This window comes from Bos taurus, chromosome 10 (assembly GCF_002263795.3).
Source record: "Bos taurus isolate L1 Dominette 01449 registration number 42190680 breed Hereford chromosome 10, ARS-UCD2.0, whole genome shotgun sequence".
Lineage (NCBI taxonomy): Eukaryota > Metazoa > Chordata > Mammalia > Artiodactyla > Bovidae > Bos > Bos taurus.
Genome location: NC_037337.1, coordinates 88,079,185 through 88,098,338, shown reverse-complemented (window position 1 = coordinate 88,098,338; position 19,154 = coordinate 88,079,185). Strand labels below are relative to the sequence as shown.

Below are 19,154 nucleotides of genomic sequence, written 5' to 3'. Positions count from 1 at the left end.
GACACACAGACATGCAGTTACACACACGTGGAGGCACACACACACACATGCACACACAAGCTGTCCTGTCTCCTGCCCGGGTGAAGACTACCTTCAGAACTTTGAGGCTTTCATTCAACTCCAGGGCTCTGCTGATTTTGGAGAGCCCGTCGTTGGTGATGTTATTGCTGCTGAGGTCTAGGTAGGTCAGGTAGCTGTTGAGTCTGAGGACCTCCCCTAGGGCTGCAGCCCCCTCGTTCCCAAAGCTGTTCATGGAGAGATCGAGTTTCTTCAGCGACACGTTAGACTGCAGGGAGAAGGGAAAATAGCGCCAGCATCAAGGCTGCAGGCAACTCATCCAGCCAACGGGCCCCCATTTTTGTCCCTGGCCGGCTTCCAGACAGAGTGCTCAGTGGTCCCCGGGAGAGAGACGGCCAGATCTTTCCAGATCCCTCCCAGCTGGGCTCAGAGTCTCAGAGCTCATTCTCTTTGGGTGAAGGTCATTCCCTTCGCCCTGAGTTAAACTGCCCCTTTGAAGTTACCCCCAGAGGTGCGTATGAGGCCCCAGTAGGGCAAGTTTCCCTGGGAGGGATTTGTACTAAAGGAGGACACGCATTCAGGAGTTGTGGGAGGCAGACTGACTGTGAAGAGCGCCTGAGGAGGTCTCAGATCACTGTCCTCAATGGTGACCATGGAGAAGGGGTTCAAGATGGTGGACAGAGGGCCTGGTCATCCTCACCCGGGCTCAACCCTGGCTCCACTCCCGCAGGCTTACCCGGAGACCATTGCACAAGGCCACCACTCCCCGGATGTAGAGGTGGTTCCAGCTCAGATCCAGCGACTGGAGCCCTACATTGATGGCTGAGGGAGGGGAGGGCGTCATCTCAGCCTCCCCCACCTCCCGGAGAACCCAGGCTCTGGGTTGGCCTGAGATCCATGAAATTGGGGGTAAGAATGGCTCAGTCCTCATGCAAAGCAGAACACTGAGGCAATAACTTGTCAGTTATCCATTTAAACACAAAATGACAAGGGGATTCCCAACGCCACAGAATCGTGGTAAGATACTTGTACATTGCAGGTGGCAAACGTGGGATACACTCTGAACTGTCTGGTCAGAGATGTTTTCCTACTAAAATCTGTTTGCTCCATCTCAGGGCAATATCACCCCTGAGACTCTTCCTAGGTAGACAGTATAGTATGTAAGGTGAGTGACACTTGCAGATGTTTCCCCTGGCATCGCTCACAAAAGTGAGGTTTGTGACTCACAGAGGAGGGGTAAAGCATAACACAAATATCCACCTGGTGGAAAATCACACAGTCGTTAACATAGATGGAGACAGCATGGGAAACAGGGGTAGTTTACGTAGCGAGACTGCGGTGGGCATGGCGAGGTCTATCACGTGGTATTTTCATGGAGACCTATGGGAGCAATGGGGCCACAGAATGTCCATCCAGAACTTTAGGGATATAGCCAGGTGGAAGCGGGGCGACATCAGGCTTGTCTAGAAGTTGGGTTTGCACTGAAATTGCAATTTTAAAAAAAACTTAAAGGTGCTTTTGATTACAGCCTACATAGGGCTGGGAGAGCATTCTATTTAAACACGGCGGCTTTGTCATTTTTATCTGGGGAGGGCGGATGTGCTGAGGACACTATTGGGAAGAGAGACTAAAGTGCTCTTGAAGGACACTGAGTGGGAGGAACCGCCTTCAGGCCCAGGAAAATATGTTTTTCTGTTTTACTTTTTTATGCACAGAGTGCTCTGTACTGATCATGTCTTTCTCTTGTGTCAACCACCAGGACACACTTTTAGGAAAATGCACACCACCTTCTGTTGTATTGAGAACAAACTTTTCTCCTGCTTTCATTCTCTCCCTGGCTGTCTCCCTCAATCTCTTCCTACCCTTCTTTGCTCTTTTGTGCCATGTCCCCCACTTAAGTTATACTTTGCACTCCTGTTCCTCTTAAATGACCACAAAGTTAAAAGTTTAATTCTGTTCTCACCACTTCCTAGCTATGTGACCTTAGACAGAAGGCAGAGATTCGCTCAGTCATGTCTGACGCTTTGCGGCCCCACAGACTGTAGCCTGCCAGGCTCCTCTGTCCATGGGATTCTCCAGGCAAGAATACTGGAGTGGGCTGCCATGCCCTTCTCCAGGGGATCTTCCCGATCTAGGGCTCAAACCTGGTTCTCCCACATTGAGGCGGATTCTTTGGCTTACTTATCCTTCCCTTACTTCTGTTTTCTTATCTATAACATGGGAATGTTAACCTTTACAAAGGTTTTTTTTTGTAAAGATTGATGTAAAGAGCCTAGCATGATGTCTGTCACATAGCAATCATCTAATATTTGGTGGCTTTAGTACACAAAAATTTTTGAAAGCTGCAATATAGTATGGTGACAACCATATTAAAACAGAAGTTAGTCTGTCTCATCTTAAATTTATGTTTTAAAATTTAATTTTAAAATGTTTGACAATTAGTTTTCAAAGGGAGACTCAAAATACCCAATAGTTCATTTACACTTTGCTCTTCCGTCCCTTCCGCTCCAGCTGAAGATCTTGCCTCATTGCTTCGCTGAGGAAGCGGCAGCAATGGGGTGAGAGAGCTTCGCCCTCCTAAAGTGCTATCTCCCAGCCCCACTGCCCCCCACACCCACTCTTGGGCTCCCCACTCTTTTCAGTGAATGATGGGTCCCTACTGCTCTCAGGCCACCCCTCCATGTTTGTTATAGATATTATCGCCTCCTGTCTTTTCAAGGACTTCGCTCCTATAATTATGTCCTCCTCCTTCTCCAGCATGTTTCTGTTTCTCTTCTTCCTATCAGCACTTCCCATCCTTGCAAACCTTCCTGGACTCTATGCCACCCATCTTTCTTTTCCAGCCACGTCTCAGTGGAGCGCCTGGAGTTGCTTACAGGGCCATTTTCACTTCTTTGCATCTCATTTTCAACTCAACCCACTCCAGTTGGGTTTGCATACCCCCTCACTAGTTATCTCCACGCTGGCAAGTCCTGTGGTCACTTTTCTGTCTTCTTATTTGATCTCTAAGCAGTACTTCACCCCGCTGACCACCTCCCCCTTCTTGAAAATGCTCCCCATCGCGTGGCTCCTTGGTACCTCACTTTCCCTGCTGTTTGACTCATCACTCCCACTCCAGCTCCTCCTCCTCTGTGACCCCTTAAAATGTTGGAGTGACCCCGGGGGCAGTAGGATGGCCCCCTATTCAACTCTGTCTGCACTCTTCGCCTGGACGACCTCATCTGGACACATGGCCCTGGCTTTAAATACCTCGCAAATATGTTTCCAGTTCTGACCTGTTCTCCACACTCTAAACTGACCCAGCAAACCACCTTCCTGACATCTCCGTGTCGGCGTCAAATGGGCATTGAAAGCCCTTCCTGGCCAAAAGCAGACACCTTGACTCCTAACTCCTGCCCCTCTGTACTGTGACTCCCTGAGTTCCCCTCACTGAGTAAACACCACCTCCATCTCACCAGGAACTGAAACAAAAGAATCACGAATCTATCTTTATCTCTCCCTTTCCCTCCCTCTTCACATCAGCAAGGCCTTTTGGCTTTACTTCTGGAGCATATTCTGAATCCATCCCCTCCGAGAGCCCCCTGGTTGAGCTCACGCTGTGATTCTGTCCCAGTCACCACGCCTCCCTCTTCCCCTCCCGTCCTCCTCGGATGCAGGAGTCACGGAGTGGGTCTGAGCTTCCCAGCTGTCCCTCATCATTCCCACGCTCACATCCTTCGTGATACGCCGTGCGTTGAATGAAACCCAGGCTCTGTGGGTGTCATAGCTCCAACAGCCCGACGTGAGGGGCTGCCCGCCACCTCAACGACCTCTCTCCCTTCCATTCTCCTCCCCTGTTCCCTGTACTTCAGCCACACTGTCGCCCCAAGTTCCTCAAACAGGCTTTCTTCCTGGAAAGCTATATAGCACGGCTGTTTCTTCTTTTATATTCAGTTTTCAACAAAGAGCCGCCTTCCCTGGGCGGTTTCCTCTCCCCTCCCCATCTAGATGAGCACTCGGTCCCCACTGCTAGGAGTCCTCTCTGCTTCTATTCATTTCCCCAGGAGAGAATGTTTAGTTTGTTTTTCCCCCCTTTTATAACACTTTTGTTATAATGAACCTCCTCGGACAGCTCTCTCTGTATGCACGAGACCTTCTCTGAGACACCTATAGAGGTGAACTGCGTCATAGAATGTATACATTTCCAATATATTACTGCTGCTGCTGCTAAGTCGCTTCAGTCGTGTCCGACTCTTCGCGACCCCATGGACTGCAGCCCACCAGGCTCCTCTGTCCATGGGATTTTCCAGGCAAGAGTATTGGAGTGGGCTGCCATTGCCTTCTCCGTAATATATATTACTAAATGTAGTCAAATTGTTCTCCAAAGTGCCTTTACCTAGCAGACTTGTGAGTGTCCCTATTTTTTGTTCGTTTTCACCGCAATTGATATTCTCTGATGGGAAACTGTTACAGCTCTGCTAGATGACAAAGGAGATCTGTTTGTGGTTTTCTTTTGGATGTTTTTAATTACTGAAGAGTGCGGACACTTGGTTTTCTTTGGTCACTGTCCATACGCTTTGGCCAGTTGTTGTTTTATTTTTTTTACTGGGAGTATTTATCACTGCCTAATTGAGCTAGAGAAATTTTTCGTCAGTATTCTGAACAGTAATCTTGTATATTTTACAAATGTTCTACATTTCTACTCCCTAACGAGTGCGTGTCTTCTATCACTGCCCCATGATTTCTTTTATCATCTGAAAGTTTTCACTTCACTGTTGCCAAATGTATGACTCGTTTTTGCTGCAGTTTCTGCCCACTGTTTCGTTACAGTGTGTGCCCATTTCTGTTTAATAATCTTTAGCCTCCCTGAGGTCATCTCTCTGTATTATTTCTCATAGAAACGAGTTACTTTTATGTTATTCTAATCTAATTATTTTGAAGTTTTTTTACTTCCCACATTCAGATGTTTGCTCCCTTCAAAATGAATTTGGGGTATCGTTTACATTGCTTTTTATAATCAGAACTGTCAATAACAATAAAGAAACAGGAGACGAGCTCTGACAAGCCATCCTACCCTACGTCCCTCCCTTTTCTGGGCCCCTCCCTTTGCAGCAGGACTCACCTAGCATCTGCCCCAGGTACTCGCCTGCCTTGTCACAGAATTTGTTGTGACTGAGATCCAGTGATTTAATTCTGTAATTGTTCTAGAGAAAGAAACAGGGCAGAGAGAGATGATTTTTGTCTTCTCTGTCTTCTCTGCAAATGCCTCACTTGGAACACTGCGATGGGGGCCCGCGTATGCCGAAAATTAAGTAGGCTAGTGTTCTTAGACGGAGGACCGTTCATTTCCTGTAGAACTGTTGATGACTGCTAGGAGAATTTAGCACCATCCAAACAGTCCTACCAATTGCTGAGGCTTTTGATAGGACTGGAGTCTGAACACTCAGCAGCTTCCTACACCAGGCAAGTGGTCTCACTCCTTCCTGACGCTCAGAGCCACCCATGTCCCAGCAGCATCGCTCACGGGGCTGGCCGCACCCGCACCCCTGCCTTCTTACCGACAAGGCTTGACAGAACAGCTCTGCAGATTCTTCCTTGAAGTTATTCCCTGCAGCGAAGGGGGTGCATTAGCAACGTTCTTCAGACTAAGGCTCCCTAACCCTCCATATCTTAGTCCTGCTAGTGTCTTGCCTTTGGAACAATCGGACACAGAAAAGGTGGCAAGTCCAGCAAGGACGGACTGTATAGCATGTGGAACTCTTCTCAGTGTTACGTGGCAGCCTGGATGCGCGGTGGGTTTGCGCAAATGCTTAAAGCAGTGTTTGGGCACAGAGGCACACACGGGGAGAAAGGCAGCTCATTACCATCTCTTTAGGGCTCCTTCCCTTCTCTCTCTGCCGTGACTGTGCAGGGAGTTTCAGGAGTTGGTACACCATGCCCTGAGCCTCCACTGATAGCATCAACCCCTGGCCTTGTGCCTAAACTCTGTGATGTTCTAAAAATGCTAATTCAAGTCTAAGCAGCAGAGGTGGGCCTGAAGAGATGAATGAGTCACTTACCATGCGTGCAAAATCGAAGGGGTGCCAAAAATCTCAGCAATTGCGATGAATAAGATCTTAATAGTTTAAAATGCAAATCAATGTAAAAACATCTATGATGAACCAGAGTTTAAATAAAAGCAGGATCTGACCCTGTACTTCATTCCAATCTGTCCCTGTGGGATTCTGTGGTTTATTTAAAGTGTTGATATTTTTCTTCACCCATGGATTTATCTTTGTATTAATTTTGGCTTTTAAAAATGTTGCTTTAAGATGTTATTTACTTGGTTACTGAGTTTTTTGTTGCCCCTTAAGTTCTGCGGCTGAGGCGAGTGCCTTCCTTGTCTTATCCTAGCCCTGGCCCTGCTAAGGAATCCATTGATAAAACACTGGTGATTTGCGGGGAATAGATGACACAAATTCTTATCCCCAAATTTCTCCTTGAAAGTTTAATAAACCGTATGTCTCTAGCACTGAGAAAGCACTCGGCACGTAGCAGGTGCTCAGTTAATCCTGAATGAATGAATGAATGAATGAATCCATTGAAACACAAATACTTCCTTGGTTGTTTCTGGCACCAATACAATGAAATGAGATGAGAATCTAGTCAGTGTAGAAACTTATGTGATCTGTTACTCAAATTGTTGTATTTATACTATTTGTTACCTGTCCTGCATCGGCTGTAAGAAATTATTTGGAAGATAGATGAAAATACAGATTCTTAGCCTTTCCCCCTAAAGATTCTGACTTAGCAGCCTGGGATAGGACTGGGAAGTTCATGTTTTTGCAAATAACATTCTGGATTAATGTTATATTAGAGGTCTTAGCCAATACAACCAAAAAACTCTCCAGGAGCCATAAATACTGGAAAGAAGAGACAAAAACTTCCATTGTTTGCAGACATTATCACCTACATAAATAATCCAAGAATATTAACAAAATGTCAGAACTAGTAAGATAATTCAATAAAATGATTGACAATAGGCTCAATGTACAAAAATTAATAGCTCTCATGCTGCTGCTGCTAAGTCACTTCAGTTGTATCCAACTCTGTGTGACCCCATAGATGGCAGCCCACCAGGCTTCCCCCGTCCCTAGGATTCTCCAGGCAAGAGTACTGGAGTGGGTTGCCATTTCCTTCAATGCATGAAAGTGAAAAGTGAAAGGGAAGTCCCTCAGTCGTGTCCGACTCTTAGCGACCCCATGGACTGTATAGCCCACCAGGCTCCTCCGTTCATGGGATTTTCCAGGCAAGAGTACTGGAGTGGGGTGCCATTGCCTTCTCTGATACCAGGAATAAAGTAATTAGAAAAAGTGGTAGAAAAAACATTCTATTCTCAAGAATGAAATGATAAAGACCTAGACATAAAGCTAATATGAAATATGCATGACTAATAATGAAATAAAACTATAACAATTTATTGAAGAACATAAAAAAACCTGATGAAACCAAGTTCTTAAATGAAGCTATTCAATATTTTGAATATGTCCGTTCTTTCCTGAATTAACCTAGAATATTAAATATAACTCCAACCAAAATTCCAATAAGTTTTTTTAATAGAACTTGACAAAATGATTTAAAAATTCACCTGGAGGAGAAACTGTCCAGGAATAGCCAAGATTACTTTGAAAAAGATCAAACTTTGTCCACTCAAATATTAAACACATTATTGTTGTTGTTTAGTCACTAAGTCATGTATGACTCTTTTGCAATCCCATGGACTGCAGCCTGCCAGGTTCTGTCAGTGGGATTTCCAAGGTTGGAATACTGGAGTGGGTTGCTGTTTCCTTCTCCAGGGTATTTTCTCAACCCAGGGATCAGAACCTGTGTCTCCTGCATTGCAGGTAGATTCTTGCACTGCAGAGCCGCTGGGGAAGCTCAAACATATTAAAATATCTAATATAAGCATATAAGTATAAAACTAATATATTGAATGTTACATACTTGATATATTTTATAAATTTCAACTAATTATAACATATTATAATTTTAATATTTTAAACAAATACTAAAACAGTACAATGTTGACATAGAAATAGCTAAATGAAATGGGATAGAGATTCTAGAAAGGAATCTATATTTATATGGCAATTTAACATATGATGGACTTCTCTGGTGGCTCAGACGGTAAGGAATCCACCCGTAACGCAGGAGATCCAGGATCGATCTCTGGGCCGGGAAGCTCCCCTGGAGAAGGGAATGGCAGCCCACTCTAGTATTCTTGCCTGGAGAATTCCATGGTCACAGGAGCATGGTGGGTTACAGTCCATGGGGTCGCAAAGAGTCACACATAACTGACTAACACACACTTTAATATATGTTAAAATGGCATTCAAGTTAGTCAGTAAAGGATAAGTTATTCAATTAATGAAGCTGGGCACTTGGCTATGAATTTTAGCCAGGTGAAAATAACACATAGGATTTCTACCTAATGCCATGAACAAAAATAAATTCCAGATATATTAAAGATCTATGTGGGAAAAATTACAAAAATATTTGAAGAAAATAAAATAAAATACTTTAAAATCTGAAGTAGGAAACAGTTTTTAAGCAAGACTACAAAAATCAAAACCGTAAAAGAAAAGACTGATGAACTTGACAACAGTAAATATACAAACTTTTATATAAGAAAGCGCCAGGCGTGAGTGCTAAGTCGCTTCTGTGGAGTCTGAGTCTTTGCTGCCCAGGGACTGCAGCCCACCAGGCTCCTCTGTCCATGGAATTCTCCAGGCAAAAATACTAGAGGGGGTTGCCATTTCCTTCTCCAGGGGGTCTTCCCCACTCTGGGACTGAACCTGTGTCTCTTGAGTCTCCTGTATTGGCAGGCAGTTTCTTAACCACTAGTACCACGTGGGAAGCCCTTCATAGGCTCACCTGAAAGCTGAAGACTGAAAAGCGAGGAGGTGTTATTCTGGAGGAACTCGGAGAGGATTCTGGCCCCCTCCAAGCCGAGATCATTGTCGGAAACATTCTAAAAGGCAAGAGAACACTTCTGTACATAAAAATCCCACCAAAGGGCCCTGGTTAACAAATGATGGGGGGTGGGGGCTTACTTGAGGCCTGTCCTAAGGGCATAAGGTTGGGGTAGAGAGAGCAGGTGTTAGGTCGAAGGACTGGAAGGGTTAGGGAGATTAAAAAGAGGAGGAGGAGGAGAAAGAGGAGGACGAGGAGGAGAAAGAGGTAGAGGAGGAGGAGAGGACCCCTGGTTTTTCTGATGTTTCATGGCGAGGCCCTAGGCTGGTCTCAATTCTCTGAAGCTGACCTCAAAGACTCCCCCCACCCTCCCCAGTTTCGCCCTGGTATTTTAGATAAGCACATTGCATTTTTTTTTTTTGGAAACCCAAGATAACTATTTGGAGGATTTAGTATGAAACAATTGATAAACAAATTAAGAGTAAGCAATTATTGTAATTCCCTTCACTGGTTCCTGAAGCATGAATTACTGTGCTCGGAAGAAACTGGGGTATAAATGGACACAGTCCATTCAGGCGAATGGGAGGGACTTTACATAACTTTGCCATTATGATCTTGGTCGTTTTTCCCCCTTCTTTTTCCAAGTTTTAAAACTGTAGTAAAATAGACATACACACGTTTGCCATCCTAACCATTTTGAAGGGTACAGCTCAGTGGGCTGAAGTACACTCATGTTGGTGTCCAACCATCGCCAATCATCTATCTCTGGACGCATTGTATTTTATGAAATTATCTCGTGACTTTATTTTCTTTAAGAAAGTTCACGTTAAGGCAACTCTAAAGAAGTTTGTCCATTTAGGGACTTGTGAGGTCAGATGGAAATAGGTTCTCAGGGTTTCCTATGCCCATGGGGAACCTGGTCAGCCTCTTAGGTGTGGAACTTCCTCTGAGAAGTCACTTCTAGTGGGGAGGAGCCCCCAGATTGAGAGCAGAAAGCCTGGAGGCTGGGCTCGGGTAGGGGTCTCTGGCTTGTCTCGAGTGGATTCTGAGGCCCTGAGTGTGGAGGTAGGAACAGGCAGGACCGGGCACAGCACCATCTCCTGAAGGTAGTAGTTTTCCTGCAGCATCTCCACCAGGCTCAGGATACCCTCCTCCGTGATGCAGTTGTCCGCCAGCTCCAGCGTGAGGACGGTCGTGTTGGACTTCAGCCACCACAAGGGGAGGGGGAGAGAGAGAAAGATGGATGGTGACAGAGTCAGTTCCCTGCCGTTGCCCAGGACCCATCAGCCCTCTTGAACATCCTGGCTGTGTCAGAGGGTATGGAGGTGCGGGCTAGCAGTCCTGGAGTGGAGGAGTGGCTAGCAACAGGGGAATAAGGCAGGGCTACTGCCATCCCCATGAGTTTTGTTTCGTGGTTGTTGCTTCGTCACTAAGTCATGTCCGACTCTTTGAGACCCCTGGTGGACCGCAGCCTGCCAGGCTCCTCTGTCCACGGGATTTCCCAGGCAAGAGTACTGGAGTGGGTTGCCATTTCCCTACTCCAGGGGATCTTCTCAACCCAGGGATTGAACCCGTGTCTCCTGCATTGGCAGGTGGTTCTTCACCACTGACCCACCAGGGAAGTTTTGCTAGGACATGCTTCTTCTGGGCATCTCCTTTCCCAACAAGGGATTCCCAGAGGGGATTTAGAAGGGGGACATGACAACAGAGTCCTGCAAAGGGGAAGGCACAAGGATGAGGGGAACAGATTTTAACCATTTAGCCTTGAGGAGAGAGGCCTGTGACCTACTCCAGGATTAAGGAGAAAGTGATACGTTTCAGTTCAGTTCAGTCGCTCAGTCCTGTCCGACTCTTTGTGACCCCATGGACCGTAGCTCGCAGGGCCTCTCTGATACATTTAAGAACGGTATTCAAGCCTAACGCATCTCCTGTGCCATCTTGCTCAGAGGTGTCTCTTCTAGTTTAGGCTTAAGGTTTATCTGGACTCTCTGACAGTCAGGATGTTGCCTCAAGGCTGTTTGGAGGGAACTGGAGCTTAAATACTTTCCTAATTAATTTTTATGGGAGTATAATTGCTTTACAATGTTGTGTTAGTGCGTGCTGTACAGCAAAGTGAGTCAGCAATACCCCCTCTTTTTTGGAGTTCCTTCCCATGCAGGTCACTATAGAGCATTCAGTAGACCCCCTGTGCAATAGCGTATGGTCTCATTAGCTATCTATTTTACACATGGTATCAATAGTGTATGTATTGCAATGCCAATCTCCCAATTCTTGCCCGCCCTTCTCCTTTGGTACTGATACGTATTAGAACCTAAATCTTAAATCAATATCTACATGCAAGCTAGTCTGCATTTCCATAGGGAACAAGGCAAGTGGAAATGACTAGCATTTGCAGCAAGAGGGACTGGGGTTAGCTCTAACCACAACTTCTGTCCTTCCCTTCCCCACCTCGTTCCCTGTGCAGAAAGGCAGAGAGAACAGATTAATCTTTGGATCTGAGCACTTTCGAAGCCCACAAAGCCACGAGAGAAGTAGAATGTGGTAGGAGCTCTCGTCTCAAGCAAAGGGGGAGTGTCACAGAGCGAATTACAGCCACGCAGGGAGGTCCTCCGGGGCCTTCAGGAAGTGTCCTCTGGCCTCAGCTCTCTGCGGGGAGGGGGTGGTGGTGGCAAAGCTCAGGGGCCCTCCCAGTCTAGGCGTCATTTAGCAGAAACTGGGACTGAAGGGCCACTTTCAGAGTCGTCCTGGGGGCCAGCACAGCGTGTGGTGCGGCGGGTGGGCCCGATCGCCAAGTCCATCCACATTCATTTCACAAGGACGAGTATCTATTTGTCACCCTCTGTGCCAGCTGCCCAGGAAACAGGGATAAACAGAAACCATCCCTCCTCTGCAGGGGGTCCACAGCCCACTAAGTCCAGGGGCATGGAGATCGGCGGAGGAGGGATAGATCCCAGGAAGTATGAAAATGACCCCTCCTATCGGGGCGCTCTTCATCTCAGCCAGGGGAGAACATGACATGTGAGAAGTTCAACTGTACCAGAGATATCAGTAATAATTAAACGTTCAGTCCATGGGAATGTCACAATGATTAATTGTCAAAGGGGTGATACAGAGAATCAGAGAAGAAAAACTCCCCCTAAACAGAAACTGCTGTTCCTGAGAGCCAAGCGGCCCAAGTCCTGAGTGGATTTCATTATATTCTATTTTTTTTTCCCCCATGAAGCTCATGAGGTAATGGTGCATTCCTAACACTTCATTAATCAGTCTTTCAACGCTCCATAAATTTCAAGATGGCTTTGTTCTTTCTCTGCTCTTCCCTCCCTTCCCTCCTCCTTCTGAGGGTCACGTTCAGTGACTTCTTAACGAGCACGCACTAAGTGTAAATGCTGTTATAGATTCAAAAATGAGTGTTTTTTTTTAAATCAAACTTTTTCTTTACTGTCCTAAGTGAACCGACAGCGTTATACTGACATGCACCTGCTACATTGTCTGTTTTCCTGAGATGGAGTCAGTTGTGCGTACGGAACGCTATATAGTAAGTTCAAGGTCAAGTCCTTGCTCACTCATGCCGGGCTGAGTGAGAACATTATTCCTGTGGGAAAACAGGATTCACTCTGCAGTGTGATCTTGAAGAATTACACCTAATGTTGCCAAAGGCAGACATAGAATGGAATGGCTCAGTAGTGAACTCATTTATCGCAAAGGATAATGGAGATGGAGGTCTCGGAATGGAGACCTGGCTGATATTTTGTCTTGTGTTTTCGCACTAGCATTTGGGCCCTTGCCCAGATCAGTTGCTTTTCCAGTGTCCACAGCCTTGTGCCTTTGCTTCCTGGATATGAAAGAACACAGACTTTCAAGGTCTGGGTCTCTAGTAACCTCTTTCTTAGGAGCTAATGGGCATCCATGCCTATTGGGGAAATAGCTGATAGTGATGCAGAGTCTGGGCTTCCAGGTGGTTCAGTGGTAAACAATTGGCCTGCCCTGCAGGAAATGAAGGTTTGATCCCTGGATTGGGAAGATCCCCTGGAGAAGGAAATGGAACCCACTCCTGTATTCTTGCTAGAAAATTCCATGGACAGAGGAGCCTGGCAGGCTGCAGTCCATGGGGTCATAAATGAGTTGGAGATGACTAAGCAGCTAAACAATACCATGCAGAGCCTAGGGCAAGGTGGGCAAGGAGGTGGCAACTCAGGTCCCACAGTAGGGCTCTCTGACTCTTGGGCCCACCACCCTGTCAGGCCCCAACTCTGCCAGGCTTCATGTGCCCGCACTGGCATGCTCACCACCAGGGCTATAGCAATAGCCTTGGTTCCATTGGGGCCCAGCCCATGGTGGTTGAGGTTTATGTAGGACTCCTCCATGTTCCGGATGAAGTAGGAGACGGGCACTACGCCCACCAGTTTGCAGGCCTCCAGGTACAGCTCCTTTTGTCCAGTGGTGAAAAATTTCTCGGTATCTGCAAAAAAAAAAAAAAAAGATGCCAGAGGAAGAAGCGGAGTTTCCCTTCTTCCTTTGCCTTATCTTCCTGCTAACCCAGACCACATTTGATTCTGACTGGTGTCCTCTCTGCCTGAGGGTCTGATCCTATGCGTGTATGTTCCTCCAACTGGAAGGTCAGCCCGTGGTGGGAGACTCTGACTCCAGAAAACCCTGTGGGGACGTTTCCCTTTGGTAAGAGAGAAGGTCCCTGGTTTTAGATTCCAAACTACCTGGAAGAAACGATGTGCTTCACTCCCATCTTCCCAGGTTGACTGCGAAAGGGTGTGTAAGGGTGACCTTAAGGATGTGTGAGCCCGTCTGTGCCCACCTGGGGACACCTTTGAAAGGCCAGCCAGACAAAAAGCTGGTGGTTTGTTGACAGTTGAGGGAGTTTCCACCGCAGTTTTAGTTTCACTGTGCTCAGTCGTGTCCGACTCTTCTGTGACCCCATGGGCTGTAGCCCACCAAGGTCCTCTGTCCATGGAATTTTCCAGGCAAGAACACTGGAGTGGGTTGCCATTTCCTCCTCCAGGGGATCGTCCCGACCCAGGGATCAAACCTGCATCTCTGTGTCTCCTGTATCGGCAGGTGGATTCTTTACCACTAGTGCCACCTGGAAAGCCTTTAGTTTCATTGCCACTGTTAAAATGTGAGCCACAAAGATTTATGAAACATTTAGAGAACTCCCAACTAGGAAAAGCCCAAGTAGGATGCAGTGGGCTTCTGTATGTGCAAGAATGAAAAGACTCCCAAATCCATTGGAAACAAATACACTTGGGGGCTGGGGGCTCAGTTCCTTGGACTTTAGACTAGCCTGGCTAGTGGGCAGCAGGCGGTGGGGATGCCCCACGACCCTGTCCTCATTGAACAAGCTCCACTGATGCAGAGCTTCCCAGGGCCAGCTGGGGTCTAAGCCAGCATCTGTTTTCCCTTCACATCCCTGGGCCTTTGGCCAACCCACCCTAAACATTTCTAAGACGGACAACGAAAGCTTTGTTGGTGGAAAGACAAAGTCTTTGCAAGCAAGTTGATTTTATAGGCACAGCTACAAATTGGCCTTCTTTTCCAGATGATTGTAGACCAGGGGGTTTTTCGAGCTTCAGCACTATGGACATTTTGAATTGGATCATTCTCTTCTGTGAGGGACTGTTATGTGCAATGTAAAATATTTAGCAGGATGCTTTTCTTCATATATTTCTTTTTGGCTATGCCATGCAACTTGCGGGATCTTTCCCAACCGGGGATCGAACCCTGGTCAGGGAGCGTGGAGTCTTAACCACTGGACCACCAGGGAAATCCCTGAGCAAGATTCTTGGTCTCTACCCGTGAGATTCAAGTAGCATCTGCCCCCTCACCCCACCTCCAGTTTGCCAAGTGGCCCTTGGGGTGCAAAATAGCCTGTTGTACAGAAAGAGCAGAAGTAACATCCGTCTTCTCTCGCTTCTGTTGCCTCTCCACCAGCTTGCTATTCCTGCCCAGGCTCCTGTCTCGGGCCATCATGGGAGACTTCCTGCACCATCCTCAGTATCTCAGCACCGCTGCTGGGGCGCTAGAAACTGGAGGAGCTGAGCCCTGAGTTTCCATACAACACAGAACTGTGGGGCCCAGATTCAGTCCTTAGAGGTTCCTGTTTGCCCAAGCAGGATAGGTAACCCCCAGCTTTGTCCTTGGAACTCACTCTGTTTGCAGTCCGCTGACCACTTCTAGCTGTATTCACTTTAGTTATATTTTCGAGGCCGTTTGCGATAGTCTTATCACTTGCCAGCCATGGGTGTGGGGAGGGGGAAAGAGATAGAAGCCGGAAACTGGGATACAACCTCCATTGTTTCTATCTGACACCCCTCTGACCTTGTAAAATTGGGTGTTGCAATCAGCGTCAGCAGCAACCTTGAAGTGGTAAAGAAGTTAGAAAAGGGACAGCAGGATTCCCGGGGGGTGGCAGGAGGAGGTCTGTGTCGAGGGTGAGGTTGCAGGTTGACTATGAGGGGGAGGTGACCGCGCAGGGGAGCCACACAGCTGAATTCAGCAGAACAGCCTCGCCCATGTGTCTGCAGCCACTGATCACACTGCACCCCCCCAGCTCCAGAACACAGGAGAGGAAGGGGTTCAGTCTGGGGAGTCTAAGGCCAGTGCATCAGGCGGGGCCAGCATTGCTCTGGCTCTGCTTCCTGTGTCCTTTTTTCGCACCTCCTTCCTTGAGGGGACCGGAAGGGAGGAAAGGGTGGAGGTGACGTTTGCAATAACCCTCAGCCAGAGCCCCCTCCCCTTGCCCAGACACGCTTGGATTTGTTGAAGGAAAATATGGGGCCCTCGACCGGGGGTAACAAGAACTCTCCTGTGAGAAGAGGAAAGTCGCCAGCATGCCAGATGGGCCCCAAATCCTCCAGGGGCCCCTGGGATATGGCATACGGAGGGCAGATGGACCAGGTGGGGTGAACATGGAGTCAGCAGACGCTGGCAGACTTCTCGGCCACTGGCACAGTCTTTCTAAACCTCAGTTTCCTCCCCTATAAAAGGCAGGTAAATAATGCCTACCTCCTGGAACTGGTACAAAGGTGGTATAGAGGCCACTTGTGGAAACATTCAGAAAACCGGAAGCCCCTGCCCTTTTATTGGTCCAGCTTTCGACAAGCTGATGCAATGGGCATGGGGTAGCGGCGACCGCCACCCCCAGGCCGGTGTCGAGGAGGGTGAGGGATAACACGGAGCACAGCCACATTCCCTCCACAGCATGTCCCTCCAGGCAGACCCTGGGTCGACAGCAGGGACCGATTTCTGCAGCTTCTGAGCAGGCAGGCGAGCCACTCCTCGCCTCTCAAAGGCCTACACTCACCTTCGATCTCAAGATCTGTCTCTGAGCTCTCCCGGGCTGGTTTCTCTTTCTCAACAGCCACGGGGGCTTCAGCCTCACAGTAGAGTGTTTCGTTACTGCTCTGCAGTGCAGACACACTGTCGCTCTCATCTGGAAGAAAAACTCAGCTCCTTAGTTCTGGAAACAAAAGCCATCAACCGGCCTTTCCCATGGAGGCCGGAACTGGCGTTCCTGCCCCTCTGTTTCACTAGTCAACGACCTGGGTCTTGGCTGCAGCCACTGACCCCAGCCTTATATGGCTCAAGTGTGCCCTCAGCCCTCTTGGGGGGCCCTCACCCTATGAGCCCTCCCTTCGCTGACACCGGGCAGCCTCCTGTGCTAACTGCCCTCCGTGTTTCCAGGAGGCTTGCCCCTGTCCCAGCCCCTGGGTTGGGCCAGCCTTGGATGTCGACTACTTGCTTCCTCTTTTCCTTCTTTGTGGCTTGGGTGGGGTTCAGGGTCTGCTCTACTCGTTCAGAGAAAGGACATGTACGGATGCAGAGGCTTCCTCATTGGCAGGCACAGAGGGCAAGGGGCAGGGCAGGTGCCTTGGGTCAAATGTAAAATAAAATGGAACAGAAGCAGTCTCAGGGAACCAGAGGGCTAACTTGATTCCTAAGGATTTGACCTAAAGCTTCTCTTCCTTCCAATCCAAATTTATGACCATGCAGAAGGAAGAGCTTGCCACTCTCCCTGGGTTGAGGGGTTGAGACTAATTGCTATGATTAAATACATGAGTCCTGGGATTTCCTCACACCAGGCCCCTGCACTTGCTAGATGGGACTTTTCTGTCACTGGGCCTCTGATCTGGAACCAGTCCTGGGCTCCTTCCTACAAGCCACACACAAAGGTAGGGCTAGTCATGCCATGTCAGCAGGATGCAAAGGTCTAGGGAAGCCAGGTTGCACCACCAGGTGCCCTGTCAGAACTCAACCAATCTACTCTTTTAGGTGGGCTGAGCATTAGGGGTCGCAAGTTTTGGCCAGCCAGGTTCTAAGAGAGTAGGGTTCCAAATAAGCTCAATGGAGATGTGGGTCTTTCTCAGCCCATGTCCACAGACCCAAGCTCCAACATTTATTTCCCAGTCTGTAAGTCAAGGTCTGTGTGACAAGGGGTAGAAATATTAATAGCAGTGGTCTGACACTTAGAAGACATACAGCAGCTTAGCCATCAAACATAGCCATCGAAAAGTGATGGTGTCCTAATTTCTTCATTACACAATGTTGGAATTCCATCCAACCAGTGGAATGTTGCTAACTGTTGAACTGGCTATCCAGAAAAAAAGAAAACCCTGATTTGTTAGCCAATGTAGTGATGTAAATATTCCCAACATGGCAGATTCCCAACTACCAACATGATATTAACCAGCTCACAGAATGAAAATTAAAGTCATCCAGAGCTGGTATGAGCTAGTTCTAGCCCAGCATTGCATGAAACTCTCTCGCTCCCTGTTTGGCCAGCCCTGCAGTCATCACACATTATCCCAAATCTATAGGGTCCCAGGAGAAGAGGGAAGAGGGCTTCTGGGTCTGCACGGTCACTAGGCATTACACTTGAGGCAGCCGGAAGGGCCTGAGTGGTGAGACATGGGACGAATTTTCACCTTTTGTCTCAGGCTCAAGAGGTTCGTCATTGTCCATGGTGCCAGGGCCCTCTCGGGGGCTGCTGCCAGCTTCTTGCCACCCTTCTTCTGCTTCCCTAAGAAGCTACCGGTCCATCCAGCTCTGTCTCAAAATTTATGTACTCTGCCCTCACCCAGACAGATCTTAGGCAGGGATCGTAGTTATCGTTCCATCCCAGCAAGCCCTGGGGAGAGTGGGGTTTGGTGGGATGTGCCTGGATTTGACCCCAACTCTGTCTGGGAGAGGGAGCTACTTCCTAGGATCATCAGGGAGAGAGATATAGCTCTATTCCTGGGAGCCCTGTTGAAAGGATGCCCACCACCTGCAACTTTATGACTTAGGACCCACTTTCATTTCATCTTCAGCATTCCATGACCTCATGCAGTCATTGTGATCCATGTGGGTAGACCTGGTAACAGCGAGCCTCCCACCTCTTGGTGACCCTGGCAGTCATCTTTTATGTCCACTGGGGCCAAGCCCAGGCTTGGTTGTAAGTGTGCAGGTGTGGGGAGGTGCCTCTCAGTGGAGTTGTATTTCCCTCTGAGTCAGGACCAAACCCAAGCCCCTTAAAAAAGTGACCGTGAAGAGCCACCGCCATGTTCTTCTCTCAAGGTGGTTGTGCTTCAGGTACGAAATATTTCAGTGATGGGTGAGGTCAGTTTTCTTCTTCTCAGTTCTTCTTGCTTTTTTCTTTCCCCCTTGGGAGAGTATCCTCAACCTTGGAGCAGAAGATCAAAAGCAAAGCACGACAAACATATGTTCTATCACTACAATTGGGTGCAGCCAAAGCACTGTTCAAACTGCTGGGCTGCCTAACTTGAAACCATTCAACCATCATTCCCATGCCTGGCTGTTTTCACATGCCTTGGAGTTGAAGCTCACTTGCGTTTTACTGTCAAGAGAATCTGGAGGCGTGTTTGTTCCTTCTTGATAAACTATCAGCACATCAACGGGCAGGTCAGTGACTGGAGGGCTTGGGGATGTGAGAATCCCTCTTTGCCACTCAGAAGAATGATGAAGATCTGGGGATGCATGTAGGGAAAACATAGTTAGAACCTTGAATCAAAAGAAATATGTAAATCTGAGACATGACTCATTCCTCCAGGCATTCATTCTGAAAATTTATGGAGCATCTGTTACATACAAGGCACTAAGATAAGCACCACAGTGGGGAGGGGAATGCAGACATGATTAAGACTTGGGTCTTCCAGCGCGTGTATAATACAAGATAGAAATCAACAGGGCCTCTC

General features: G+C 47.8%; 1 protein-coding gene across 4 annotated transcripts in view; it reads right to left on the bottom strand.

The window, feature by feature from the left end:
- Positions 1-18,280, bottom strand: part of LRRC74A (leucine rich repeat containing 74A) — a 31,052-nt gene extending 12,772 nt beyond the window's left edge. Inside the window, exons 1-9 of one of the 4 annotated variants that reach the window (XM_059890948.1) lie at positions 17,886-18,280; positions 16,265-16,393; positions 13,236-13,408; positions 10,044-10,151; positions 8,911-9,007; positions 5,556-5,605; positions 5,120-5,201; positions 755-840; positions 92-286 (exon numbers count right to left, since the gene is read on the bottom strand). In XM_059890948.1, coding sequence (XP_059746931.1) covers positions 92-286; positions 755-840; positions 5,120-5,201; positions 5,556-5,605; positions 8,911-9,007; positions 10,044-10,151; positions 13,236-13,408; positions 16,265-16,393; positions 17,886-17,922 — 957 coding nt within the window. In that variant the 5' untranslated portion in view covers positions 17,923-18,280. The remainder of the gene's footprint in view (positions 1-91; positions 287-754; positions 841-5,119; positions 5,202-5,555; positions 5,606-8,910; positions 9,008-10,043; positions 10,152-13,235; positions 13,409-16,264; positions 16,394-17,885) is intronic. The other 3 variants (XM_024998148.2, XM_059890947.1, XM_015473305.3) reach the window with 3 other exon arrangements.
- Between the last annotated feature and the right edge of the window lie 874 nt (positions 18,281-19,154).